At 39.7% G+C, this 13,870-nt stretch overlaps 1 protein-coding gene and 1 long non-coding RNA gene across 11 annotated transcripts in view; both read right to left on the bottom strand.

The window, feature by feature from the left end:
- Positions 1-362: 362 nt before the first annotated feature.
- LOC138628033 (uncharacterized) lies at positions 363-1,979 on the bottom strand. The gene is made up of 2 exons (XR_011311437.1): positions 1,558-1,979; positions 363-928 (listed from the first exon to the last, which is right to left on the bottom strand). It is a non-coding gene; the product is annotated as an uncharacterized lncRNA (long non-coding RNA).
- A 2,669-nt stretch (positions 1,980-4,648) lies between these two features.
- The window catches only part of nedd4l (NEDD4 like E3 ubiquitin protein ligase), a 43,400-nt gene continuing 34,178 nt past the window's right edge, over positions 4,649-13,870 (bottom strand). For all 10 annotated transcript variants that reach the window (XM_069710783.1, XM_069710782.1, XM_069710781.1 and 7 more), the window contains 14 exons: positions 13,382-13,436; positions 12,494-12,552; positions 12,090-12,155; positions 11,099-11,328; positions 10,015-10,136; positions 9,573-9,643; positions 9,249-9,344; positions 9,072-9,145; positions 8,898-8,958; positions 8,651-8,710; positions 8,160-8,267; positions 7,586-7,682; positions 7,018-7,090; positions 4,649-6,661 (listed from right to left, as the gene is read on the bottom strand). In XM_069710783.1, the coding sequence (XP_069566884.1) occupies positions 6,559-6,661; positions 7,018-7,090; positions 7,586-7,682; positions 8,160-8,267; positions 8,651-8,710; positions 8,898-8,958; positions 9,072-9,145; positions 9,249-9,344; positions 9,573-9,643; positions 10,015-10,136; positions 11,099-11,328; positions 12,090-12,155; positions 12,494-12,552; positions 13,382-13,436 (1,275 nt within the window). In that variant the 3' untranslated portion in view covers positions 4,649-6,558. The remainder of the gene's footprint in view (positions 6,662-7,017; positions 7,091-7,585; positions 7,683-8,159; positions 8,268-8,650; positions 8,711-8,897; positions 8,959-9,071; positions 9,146-9,248; positions 9,345-9,572; positions 9,644-10,014; positions 10,137-11,098; positions 11,329-12,089; positions 12,156-12,493; positions 12,553-13,381; positions 13,437-13,870) is intronic.

Genomic DNA, 13,870 nt, shown 5'->3' on the forward strand with positions numbered 1-13,870 from the left:
TATTCAGTATATGAAAAGTGTCAGCGATGTAAGAGTGAACCTAATGATCACATACTAACATGACATCAAGACCAGACATGATCTCAGCAGTGTTCCAGCTATTTAACTGCAGTCTTAAACTGTCTCTATATAAAAAGTATCTGACTCCCACTGTGGCCTTTTAAATCTCTGACCCAGATTGCTCAAGTTGGTGCTTTTCCCAGTGCAAACAGTACATCTTTGTTGCTAAATCCACTCAACATTTTCTGTAATGGGACAGATACGATGACAGATGGGGGTTGAGGGGGGGGGGGTTGACCGAAGTAACATCGTGTGCTGTTTAATTCTTAGTGACGGTTAAGATGCTCACTCCAGACAGAAACTACTGGAACAAACATTGTTTATTTACGGAATGCATAAAGACAACAGTTATAACGGATTATAAAACAAAGCACGACAAGAGTTTAAATTCGATGTTTACACGTTGAAAACATTCAGGAGAAGTGGCAGCAGCATGAAAACAAACGCGCCGTCTATTTTTAATTTGTATACTTGTAATCGAAAGGTCTCCAGCAGCAAATTAGCACCTCACATGCAAAAGTAAATGGGTCACACTCAGACGTTCAACATCACAGACGACGTATCAACACACCGAACTGGCTATTTCCGTCTCCGCCTCTCCTGCAGGGGTGTAATGTGTCCCGCCACCACCGACACACGGGGACACATGTTCACGCTTCACAGTACGAACGAGAAAAAATAACCCGGCAAAACAGGAAATGGAGGAGTACAATGAGGTCCTTTTCGCACTGTAGCTATTTAGTGTGATAATGGCGTTTGATACTCAGGAAACAAACACCATTGTCACACTCCACAGCTCTGGAGGACAAGCTTTGGCGTTTGCGCAGACGAAGAGGTCGTTAACACAAACTGGTGGTGGTTGGAGGACCTGGTGAAATGAGGACAAAAGAAGTAGTGTGTCATCAGAAAAGAGTGATAGAGAAAGGAAAAGAAAGCACGAAGACAAAAAAACAAACCCCATCATGCAGCATAATGTGTGTGTTTGTGGTGTTTTCTGGCAGCGACGTGGGAAAACAAAAGCACTTCATGCAGTTCGGTTTATTTTTATTTTTTTAAAGGAATGAAAAAAAACACATAACCACAGAAAAAAATAGTGCCAAGTAAATAGTGGAGGCTTATCTGATGAGGCCAAAGTCCGGTCGGGTGGTTTTTCTACTGATTGTGGGGATGACGGCAGCTGTGTGCTCTTGTGTGTGTGTGTGTGATTAAGAGTGTGTGAGACAGCAACAAAGCAAAGGAACACCTGCGCTGTCTCCATTTCTTTCCACAGTGGTGAGTAAATAAAGCAGGTTCAGATTATATCTCACACAAGCTTTCAAATATTATCATTGGTCCTGCTTTAAACGATATGACATCAAATTTAGGAGCTGAAAATGGAACCAGGGGTATTTTTTTTTCCAATGGTTGAAGTTATCATAGTTCATTAAATACAAACTTTACTGAATAATTATGAATTATTAAATGCTTCAGACCCATCGGAGGATGATACCAACTCACCTTTAGTTTCTCAGGTCTCCAGATTCCTTCAGTGCGGCCCATCAGTCGGTCTCCTGCTCGTCTTCCTGCAGACGCTCTCGTCTCTCCGCCGTGTCCCTCTCACACCGCCGTGTCTCTGTTAATGCCAGTTTAAGTCCAGTAGTGTGTCCACAGCTGCAGGTTCATGAGGTGATCCGTGTTGCGTTTGGGTTTGGCGTCCAAGTCTTTATGTAGACAGAGCAGAGTTTGGACAAACAGCCAGTTGCACATTAGTGATAAGCTACAGGGGAAGTATTGATCGACCCTGACCAGAGGCAGAGGGTGAAGGGTGGAGGAGGGGGAGAACAAAAAAAAAAAATACCCTAGTCAGGACCTTAACGCTGAGGTTGGTGCAGTTTGGTGGGACTGAGGTACATAACCAACAGGCAGAGTATAAAAGTAGACGGCCATGAAGTAAAAGCAGGTTGCATTTCTGTCATGTTTGTATTTCATGTTAAATCCCAAATATGTGATCTGTCACGTCCGAGGATGTTTCACCTTCTGTAGTCAGTAACCTGCTTACTAAACAGTTGGAACGGATAAAAAAAAAAAATACCAGATAAACCATCCAAATAGTAACAAACAATAACATTTTAAGTTAGCGAGAAAGTGATAGATAAATGGCTGAAGTCGTTTGCTCAACATAATCGAGGCAGTTGAAATAAATGGTTAGCTGTAAGATAAGATGTTGCACTCGTTTGCTAAAATTAAAACAGTTTAAACACTCAAATAAATGTAACGTGTTTAGTGGAAATAGCTCGCTAAAAGTAATAATAATAATAATAAACTTTATTTGTATACAAGAAATGCCAAGAAATTGTTGATATAGTTCACTAAGTAAAACAGTTGAAATACAAAATGCTAAACGTAATGAATTTTGTCAAAATAGCTGGCTAACAGTTTAAACAGAACACTATAAGTCATAAAATAGGCGAGCTAAGATGAATGGCTTTTAACTGAAGTTGGTTAGTTCAAATTATGGTTGAAATAGTTCACTAAAATAAAAAAATAAAAACAGTTAACTAAACTAAAATTAATGAATGAATGGTTGAACTAACTGAAAGTAAAGCATTAAAAGTTCAAATAGTTATCTAAAACCAAAGAGGAAACAATTTACAGACTCTCACTACTCCAGCAAAGAGAAAATAACATTATTTTACCTTTTCACGTCGTCACACCGGCGAGTCGTATTTTTCAGTCGATTTTTTTTTGGGGGGGGGGTCAAAGGTCATTGTGACCTCATGTCGTCCCATTTTTGTGAAGGTATATCAAGAACACCTCGAGGTCGTTTCTTTAAAATTGGTACAACCATTCTCTTGAACTCGGAGATGAACTGATCACAGTTTAGTGGTTAAAGGTCAAAGGTCAAAAGTTACTGAGCTCACAAAACACGCTTGCAGCCAAAAGTAAAACATTTATTAATGAAATAATGACTAAATTTCTGACCAACATCTACCAGGACAAAATGACAACATGATGGTAGTTTATACCCAAAAGGTCAAAGGTCATCTTTTCTCTTGATGAGAAATGACACTTGTTTGTGAGAGCATTTGATTATTTTACTCTTTGTATGTTTAAGGATTATTATTATTATTTTTTTTTTTTTTAAGTAACAACTAACCACTTTGGTTTAGGTTTTTTTTTTTCTATTAGGTTCTTGCTCAATGAAATTCTGCTGTAAAAACTGAGCCAAAGATATTAAGAAAATCCTTTCAAAATAAAATGCTTTAAAGATTTAAAGACATATTAACGATGTCCATGTGAAACCTGGGAGAAAAAAAACAACAACATTTATATTATTACCAGAATTAATTATTACTATATTTACAGTTTTCATCACTTAAAACTTTTTCTTGGCGTTTCATTAAGGTCACTGCGGCGACGCAACAGAAGCGGACCGTGTGAGAGTCACAAACTAAAACATCGAACACTGTAGGCGTCACATTTACAAGAAGTTCCATCTTTTCTAAAATAATCAAGAAGATCAAACGACAAATTTGTTCTCGTGCACTTTGTGATTTTTCTTTCTGATCAGATGGAATGGAGGGCCGAGTTGGCTCCTGGTTTGTTTGTGACCAGATTGAGGGTAGGAGGGCTTGATAAAATGTCCCGGCTGGCAGTGTGGCTTTTATTTGCTCGTCCTTGGAGCTGATAACTCTAAGATTGCCTGTGTGAATGAACTGGGGTCCCTTCACCACACCACGTGCACACACACACACACACGTGCACACACACTAAAAAGAAACAATTGTAAATCTCGTAAATTTCTCGACACACTTATCCTCTGAAAATTATTTGAATTTTTAGAAACTTTGCTGAGATTTTAAGAACACATTCATAATGCGGATGAATTAAAGCTTCCTTAAATCTCCCCCCGTACGGTAAAAGGACTTCATCTTTTCACTTTAGCGGGCTGCAAAGCACTTTTCACACACATTCTCTCACCAATGGCGACACAACTGCAACACAAGGTGCTTGGGACCAACTTGGGGGCTCAGTGTCTTGCTCAAGGACACTTCAGCATATGGATGGGAAGGAACTGGGGATTGAACTGCCAACCTTACGAAACCCTGTTCCACCATGAGCCACAACCTTCGGGAACTGCTGTGAAAGGAGTCAGTCGGCACAAGAATAAAATAACAAATAATAATAAAATATGATACGTTCAAAGAGCTACTCAGATATTTCGGTAAGAGACTGAACAATCAATAATAAATGGAGGAAGAGTGTCTAGTACAATATTATAATACAATAAATATAATGTTCCATTATTTGATCATCATTATTGATTAAATTCAGCCTCTCAAAAGTATAAAACGGTCAATGGTCACGTAACGACTAATCACAGCAGCCCAATAAAGGGCAGAGTGACGGATATAGTCGAGTGAAGTAGAAATAAAATTGCAAGTTGTCTTAAGTTGTACAACTTGAATAGATATTAGTAGTGTCTAAAGTTAAAATTCCCAGTTTCCAGTCCTTTTATCCGATTATCATGTTTTCCCAGATTTCCTCATTGTTTTTACACCACGTACAGAGAAAGTAAAAATCCAGCTTCGATGAACTCAAACAACAGTCTGAGAAGTTTCATTTTTATTTGACTGAAGTTAAATGAACCACAAAGAGTTGCTGAAAGTGGTGGAATCTTTTAACAAAAATGATATTTCCCCTCATTCATTTAAAAAAAACAAAAACAACAACAAAGAAAATCTTCTGAAAAATGACTAATACGTACGGAGTCCATTTGAGAGGCGGGATCACGGGGAGGGAAGAAACACGAGGGAGGGAAATGTAGAGAAAGAGGACAAAAGAAGAGATAAAACAGAGAAAACTAAATGAAGTTTCAGCTTCACTTTTCTCTTTTTCTACCTTAGCAGCAGCCCAGATTTACAGACTATTCATATTGCACCAAGTAAGTGCTCTGAATGAAAAAAAAAGAATCACAGTCAAGTAAATGACAAAAGACATACGACAGGCGACGTGACCTCAGAGTGATCTATAAAGTGCCCTTTAGGTTCAATAGTGTTAGAAAAAGGAGAGGAAAAAAAACAAAACAACATAAAAAAGAAAACAATTTTTTTCGTCTTTGTAAGAAATGTGCTGCTTTATATTCAGTGGCAATCACAGCTTATCTTTCAAACACCCGGACGCACTCATGCACACACACACACACACACACACGCACACGCACACACGCACGCACACGCACAGCTTCATTTTAGTGTTGTCGATCAGTAATACTTCTGTTAAATGTAATACATACATATATTTATATATCATGAAAGAACTTAAAATGTTTTTGTTTTTTTTCCAAGAACAATTTACAGCATTATGAACAGCAACAGGCATGAGAATATTAATATAATCATGACATCTCACAGAAACAAACCCCCCGGTTTTCCCTTCCCGACCTCCAGACCGATTACACGTCCAAATGAATATGTAGTCAAAGCAAACACAAGATACAGTTTCATGCTGCTTTCAAAGCACTACAATAAAAAAACAAACATTTTATTCAACACATTTGCTATCACCGTAACAAATGATATGATTTCCCAGACTAGCCAAATTTGCACTTCACACATCATGTCATATATAGTTGTCAAAGTAGTAAAGAACATTGTTCATCAGTACAAATACACTGAGTACTTTCCAGCAAGAATTATACCAATGATTAAAAGAAAATCTGTTCCTTGATGACAAAAACTATATAAAAAAACAAAAACAAAAACCATCTTTTTTTGGGGATAATTTCATCCCCCCCGCATCCTTGGATCCTCACCAGTGGTTTAAAAAAGAAAACAAAAAAAACCTTCTACAAAAGGCTGCAGCGGTGACATCTGATCACCAGACACAGACAAGGCTCGACGGAGGGGTGTGGCCGATTTCCTGAAATGTGATTGGCTAGCATTCCTAAGGTAATCTGGTGTTGGTCTAAGGATTTTGAGAGAGTTGTGATCGTAGTGCCGTTGCAGTTTCACAGAGAAATAGTGCATGAAGGAGCCAGATTAAGGCCATGCTAGGACCCTTCGGCTGAAGGGCGCTCGAACACTGTGCCAGACTGAACACAAAGGAGCTGTTGAAATGCATTGGTGTTTTCCAGCACTGTAGATTTTCACAGGACGAGGGTAGAGGGGAAAGAAACAGTGGATCAGCCGCCGGCTCCCGTCATTCATTGCTCATGCCTGTGGTTAATAGATTTCAGCATTCAAACAGTGCAACGCTCCCTTCTCTCTTTTCCCAGCACCTTTTAAGGAGTGACCTACCCACACTGAAAAGATATAAAGACGTAGGCATAATTGGTTCGACAAGTCGCTGTACAGTCTCAAACCACCGTGCTATGGAGGTGGCTCACGGTCAGGCATTTACAGTACAACATGCTCGCACAGAACTGCTACAGCAGCTGGTTTTGACATCTCTGTGGCTTTTTGTTTATTTATTTTTTTTGTATTGTCGGATGGTCGGATGCAGCGCGACGCTGCCGTTTTAGTCGACGCCCTCGAAGCCCTGCGCGTTCTCTACAGCCATGAGGAGTTTCTCTCTCAGGTCCTCGAAGGATTCGTAGGTGGGCAGATCCAAGCGGTTGAAACTGGGAAGAAACACATCCGATTCATAAATTAACAAAGCAACACAGTGGAAAAAAAAAAAAAGTGACTTTAAAGGACCAGCGTGTAGAATATTTAAGGGGATCTGTGGAATTTGGCTCAGTTGGATGCAATCTGCAGCCTCACCACTAGGTGCCACTAAATCCTGCACACTCACCCTTTAAACCACTTGACTCTCACGTACGAGCTCTGGACAAAGTCGATTCAGTTAGTCTCTCAGTTCACTGAGAAATCTCAAGTTATCTGATGAGTCCTCGACTGTTGCACAAGCCCCATCATCATGTCAACTTTTGAACTTGTCCGGTACTTTATGAGAGTGATGTGTGCAGCGATAACGTACCATGTGTGAGCTCTCGGCAACTTATCTGGCGTTCCCCACTGCTCGATGGTGAAGAGCTGAGGACCATTAGAACCTATCATGACGGAGGAAACAATAATTATGATTATGATACCATTGTTGAGGTGTTGTAGACATGCTTGTATTTCAACACGTGTTCATCCTCTTGGTCGCTTCATCCTGAGTGAAGGAGATTCTTTGGGCATTCACTGCATTTTACATTGATATTGTTTTCATTTGTAGACATTCATGAATAATTCCACAGTAAAAACACTCACTAATGTAAAAAAAAAAAGAAAAAAAAGAAGCACCGACTACATTTTGATAAAATGCATTATTTTATAAAGCTGGATGTCGTAAAATCTGACATTTTTGGTGAATCCTGACATTTATCTCTGTATGTGTACAGTGATAGTAATTCAGTTCCAGGAACAGCAGCACTGTGGACTCATCTTTTCTGGGAAAAACTATTTTTGCTGGACTGTTACTTCAACTTCAGGCCAAACGGACGCTAACGCTGCCGCACAAAGCGGGACGTGGAGGAGACCCGGAGGTACGCGGGGTCACGTACCGTAAAGCTCGGCGAAGCCGTTCATGGGCACTCGTGACGTTCCCGTAACGAACTGGAGGAGTCGAATTCTCTTTTCAGCATCCATCAACAGGACGACCTGGTGACAGAGGAAAGGCAAATTTATTTTCAATTAGTTTACACAATTATTTCATTAAATCAATAACTTAAAAAGAGTGTTTAGAATTGATACTCGTTCATTCGCTGAAGCAAGAAAGCTTTTGGAGACCGTTTGGCAATCCAGCCAGTGTGTGTGTGTGTGTGTGTGTGTGTGTGTGTGTGTGTGTGTGTGTGTGTGTGTGTGTGTGTGTGTGTGTGTGTTAACGCTCAAGTCAAGACAGTTGATAACCAGGGTCGGTTCTGCTCTGGGCTCTTTCATCAGAGCAAACAAGCCCGCTCGTCCAAACAGACTTTGATCTTCAAAAGTGAGGCTAGTAAACCTGTCGCAGGCCGGTCGGAGGGAAGGATGACTGGAAGCAGCTTTTATTAGGAAATATCCAGCTAACGGCGACTTCTTCTGTGTAGTCTGCATGTTCCTGATACGTGTCGTCTGTGTGTGAATATATAACGGACAAACCTTCCAGAACCACTGGATGACAGGATGGTTGGGACAGTAGCCGTTCTTGTAAACAGTGTGTTGTCTCCAGTCGTTGACGTCAACGTCACCCAGACCACACATGAGCAGCTGCACGGAGACGAGGGGGAGGAGGTAGGGCGGGAGGGGGGCGGGGGGGGGGGCAGACAGCATTAAATACTACACTAAAACAAGAGCTGTTAGCAGAGCAGTAACTAACAATTAGTTTCATTTCAAATGAATCTGCTGATTATATTTTCGATTGATCGATCAGTTTCTAAAACAGTGAAAGAACCCGAGGCGTCATCTTCAAAAATATATTCAATTTACAAACAAAAAAACTAACAGATGTTCCCTTTCGAGGAGCTAGAACCTCTAGTTTTTTGGTATTTTGCTTAAAAAGTAATTAAAACATTCATGCAAATTATTTTTTTATTGACTAATTAAATAAATGGCTAATTGTTCTGGCTCTACTAAAATGAAAGTATCCTTACCTCCAGTTCGTTTTCATCAAAGATCTTGATCAGATCCACGAGAATGAGCTCCGTGAAGCCCTTGAAAATCAAACAAAAGGCATTATGACAAAATAGCTCTCATAAAAATCAATCCAGATAACATAAATGCTAAATTATTGATAAATATTGAAGATGTTCAAGTTTTTAAAGCATGATCAATAAGTCAGATTTAGGTGCTGTGGTCACATCGCCCCCTGGTGGAAGCTGTATTACTGCACATACAAACCTCCAAGAAAGCGTTCATCTGCTTCTGGACCCGATTGACGAACCTCCACTGGATGACCAGGCTGACGGAGAGAAGATCGTTTTACGTTAACGTCAGGACGATGTGGTTCTATGTTATTGACCGTCAAATTAATACTCATGAAGTTAAAGGAAGAGGCGAGAGGAAGATCCTTACTCGATGTATTCCTTCTTGTTGTCATTAGTGACGACCATGTCTGAGCCGCTGGGCTTCAGGTCAACCTGGTACGTCTGAGAAAGAAAAGAAAACATGAATACGATAAAAGGTCAGGTTATTTCTGATTCCAAATTATATAACTTTATTGCAATTAAAGGTTTTAACGGTTTATAACACCTGTCCAAAGTTGTCCTCGTCGATACAAAACCTCAGATCCAGCTCAGTGGGATCGTTCTCCAGGATCCACTTCAGAGAGTTGTAGTATTCACTGTCCTGCAGGGGTAGAAACACAAAGAACATTAAGTCATTCGTTGGCTGTAATTTGTGAGCTTTTATGGTTTTTAGTTTTGGCTTTGTCCAAATTTACTGAATGCAGATTCATTCCGATAAAACAATGAAGCCTAAATATATTCTTCAATCTATTTCAGAGTGCAACAATCGTTCCGAATTTCTGTATTTTCAGACGGATCGGTTAATAATTCAGTAGGAATGAGCTTTTACCACAGACTCCATGTCTTTAAGAGAGATCTGTTTTCCCAGCATCATCTTGTAGAACGGTCGGATGAAAAAACCTGAGTAGAAAAAAGACAGAAAACGCGCCGATGAAAAAAAAGCTTAACCCTCTACTGCACACATTTTGATGGCACCGTGATAAAAATGATTCCACTTCATTTCTTGGCTCATTTTGGGACATTTTAACAATAACTTTTATTTTTTATTTTTGGGAAAACAAAATCCACCAAAATCTTCACAAACTGACAGTAGATCACAAAACAAAAGAAGTAAAATACACTTGAAACATTTTCACATACTGGATTTCATACAGACGTGTTTGTATCACAGAGCGGCTGCAGCAGCGCTCTCACACATAACAACACATCAAAAAGGACATTTTTAGGACATTCATAATATGAAAGAGAACCTCCTTCATCAAGCAGCTTACCATCCAGGAGTTTCCCGTGAAACACGGCCATTCCTGCCACACGGCCGATGAACTTGAAATAGGAGAGGTGATCCTCGTTGCACAGGCCGGAGTTGGGATTGATTTGGAGAGTGTAGTTGTCCCTGAACAGACACGAGAGGCGAGCACAGAGGAAGACGGAAGTTATTCAGTGATGTTCAGAACGGACAATAGCTTCAGTCAGATAGGATTATTTGTCTTCATGTCTCTTTAATTACAGAAACCATAAAGAAGGAAAATCAAAATCTTGACTGAAATTTCCACTTTTATAGCTTTAAGATATAATAGAGGACTTTTTTTTGAAAGACAATGAAGGAAATGTAATTGATGAGAGTGAATAGCTTTTCTCTTAATTTACATTAATTATTTAAATGCAATTTAAAGTACGAGTCTTCAAGATATTCATTGATTTGTTTTCTTTTATGCTACCTCACTGGAGAGTGTGTGTGTGTGTGTGTGTGTGTGTGTGTGTGTGTGTGTGTGTGTGTGTGTGTGTGTGTGTGTGTGTGTGTGTGTGTGTGTGTGTGTGCGCACACAGGAACAAACACACTAGTGGAGACAGAACATTTCAAGGTGATTGCTATGCATCAGCTTTATGATGGTATTCAAACTACATTAAAAAAAAGATGCCATGATAAATAATCACAATGCTTTTAATTTAAAGATCATACTCATAATCATACTCTTATTTTGAAGTGTATAAATTTCTTCAGCTTTTCCAAAGAAAAAAATGTGCGAGCACTTAGTCATCATGTACTGACAACATTGCCGAGAAAAGGAACAAAACATACAACACTTCCATTATGTTAACATACGTAGACTGCATGCGGGAAATGTTTGGTTCAGGATGGACGGCTGAATGAGAGGAAAAGTTCATCAAAGTAAAAGGAAACTTTCACAAGTCTCACGAGGAAACAACATGGTAGCACTTGGTGGAAAAATCCAACCAGATAGAACATGTAACGCTGAGGACCTTTACTACAACTACTGTCACCGTGTCCTGTGTGATATCCTGTTAAATGTCTCAGAAGCAGCTCCGTAAATCTAAAAGCAAGCAGAGACTCACGTGGCAGAGTATTCGAACAGGCCGTAGTAAGGGTTGAACATCTCCTTCGATAAGAGGAAGAACCACTCTCGGGCCACACCGCCGTAGTCTAAACCTTTCTCCGATTCAAACTCGATCCATAGCCGCGCCTTCAGGATGTCGGGCCTCTTCAGGGACATGATGCGACGGTACGACTCTTCAAAGATGTTGTTCCTGTGGAGCTTCATCTCGAAGCGGTTGGGAATGTCAGCCTGGAAGAGTTCACGGAGAAAAGTTTATCACAACTGCTCTGTTGCAAATAAGAAAAAAAAACGAGAAATAAAGGTCAAATGAAATCAGATGTTCAGGTAAGATGGAAATAGGAGACCTTCTTACAAAGACACCAAATAAATTAAGACTTCTCAAAGAGGACAATGAAGTGCAATATTGTTACATGTTGGATGCTTTTATAAAATCATTTCCTCTTTTTACTTTGTGTAAATTATTAAGTAAAGTTTGAAAAATTGCAGAATTCAGGTTGCAATAGTGCAAACAGCCAAAACATCCAGGAGATAAATACATTGCAGTTAAAAAATAAAATACACGTCAAACTGTATTTATAACACGTTCCCTACAGATTACTGCTTTACAAGCAGTTGACGATAATATTTACTGATCTAAACTGAGAACTCTGTCTGAACCAAAAATAGTGCAACTGCAATTACAGTTCAATTACTATTATTATTGTTCAGCCAAGATAAAAATAAAAAAAAAAAAAAAACAGGAAAACTTTCAACTCTGCACCTCCTGCAAAAAAGAGTAAGAGTAAGAAAATGGGAAATGAACGAATGACTATTTAATATGCAACAAAGATATTAAACTCAGTCGTGGAGTGTCGGGGACAGCGTGAAGAAAAGTTGGTATGCGATCAAGCCTTATCAAAATAGAAGTTAATTACATGGTTTTGTCGAGCGAAGGGAAGTCGTGACATTTGAACCACATTTAGCTTCGAAGGACAGAAATCACTTCTTACCGGTTTCTTTAACTTCTTCCTGAAGTAGTCGTATTTCTGCTTGAACTCTCTGGAGTAGGGAACAGCCTGCGCAGACAACACACAATAAATGATGGAAATGTTTCGACAGACAAACTAAATGCGTTTGTTTAAAAGACAGAAGATTATGCGGAGTGACGAGGAGGTGAGCTGCCAACAAGATCTGAAGTGGTACACGGAAATGACACGGAGGCGTTAGCATGTTAAGTGACAGCCGCGGCGACAAAGTGATTTATCTGTTGTGCAAAGACACACTGAGGCTGAAGATAACGCGTGACAGATAGAGCTACAACGTTAAAAGGAAGACGCTGTTGTTTCCATGTAGCGACACTGTTGTGGCAAAGGCTCTCTGAACAAGTGGTGAACGGGGATATGAAACTACTCACAGGTCCTGTGATAGCCGGACTCTGCAGACGAGGGTCCCCCCACTGTGTGTTCTTTGTATCTGGATCAAATAAACAAAGTGGAAAATCATCCTCGAGATGTAAACTTTGGGGAATGAAAGGGGCACATTTTACTTTATATACTGCTTTTAACATGCTTTTAATTGTTTATAACATCTTTATGAGCATTTAATCAACTAAATTAGTCGACAGATTCATTTATGATTGTTGCAGGTGACGTGAGATCTATCCAACAGGATAATAAATATATCTCCATTAGCTATGATCCCATTTGTGTGTTAAAGTTAAAAGGCCCCATATTTAAAAACGTTCTGGTTAGAAATGTTAAAACCATCTCAATATAGTTTTACATCTCTCTCTGGACTTCTACCAACAACAGGCTGTTTTGTGTCTGTGTCTTTAAGGTTGATTGATATCAGTGACTCTCTTTTCTGATTGGCTGACTCTTTTCTGAGTGACGCACCGAAGCCGAACACAGGTTTCTTTGTTATAGCTTGCGAGAGCTCAGTGACAGAATGACCGCTCTTTGTTTTCTTCTACACATGAAGTCAGCTTGAGTTTGTGACATCACAAACGGCACAATTGTTGAATATGGACCATGTGCTTTTTTTATGTGGACTGAGGGTTTTAACACTTTCACAGTATTTATACGGCACCTGGACCTACTTTATAATCAAATTATATATATATTACAAACAATTAATATGGCTCCTTTAAATGACACAGTTGCACTGCATTAGGGTACATATACAATCAGTGATTTGCTGTAATGGATGAGGTGCTTCACTATCTGTGACAGTGAAAAGATCTGTAGCTGCACACACAAACTAAACCAAAAACATGAACAAATAAAAGTTATGGAAGTCTTACTGTGGTCAATGTAAAAGGTGCGTCCGTCTGAGTGAACTCTTTCTTCCCATCCAGGCTGAAAAAGAAGCAAAAGAGAAGAAGAGTGAGGAAACAGTTAGATAGCATCATTAAACAGGCCGTGCTCAAATAGTAATTTAAATCCATCCATTTGTGTTTCCTTTTTTTAATTCATGTTTAATTGAACTTGACCGACCATTCAAAGGGTCCAAACCCTGATGCCTCGGCACTGCAGGCGAAGCAAGCTCAATCAAACCGCGGCAAAGGAAATGAAAGGATTTTCTGTCCTATTTGAGTCAGGTCTGATACGTCAGCAAGGCAGGGTTACGACCACAACATGAAGGTTAATCACCACTACCAGTTCAAACCAGTAAACCACCACTGACACGGTGACCACTCAGCACGGTGTCACAGGCCACGCACACTCGTACGGCACCAGCAATCAAGCAATTAAACAAATTACAGTAGAACCGAGAGTAAAGGGAGGGGAGA

Source organism: Brachyistius frenatus, unplaced genomic scaffold (assembly GCF_029030835.1).
Source record: "Brachyistius frenatus isolate BFR_SWC_R1_liver_20210118 unplaced genomic scaffold, ASM2903083v1 Contig_94, whole genome shotgun sequence".
Classification (NCBI taxonomy): domain Eukaryota; kingdom Metazoa; phylum Chordata; class Actinopteri; family Embiotocidae; genus Brachyistius; species Brachyistius frenatus.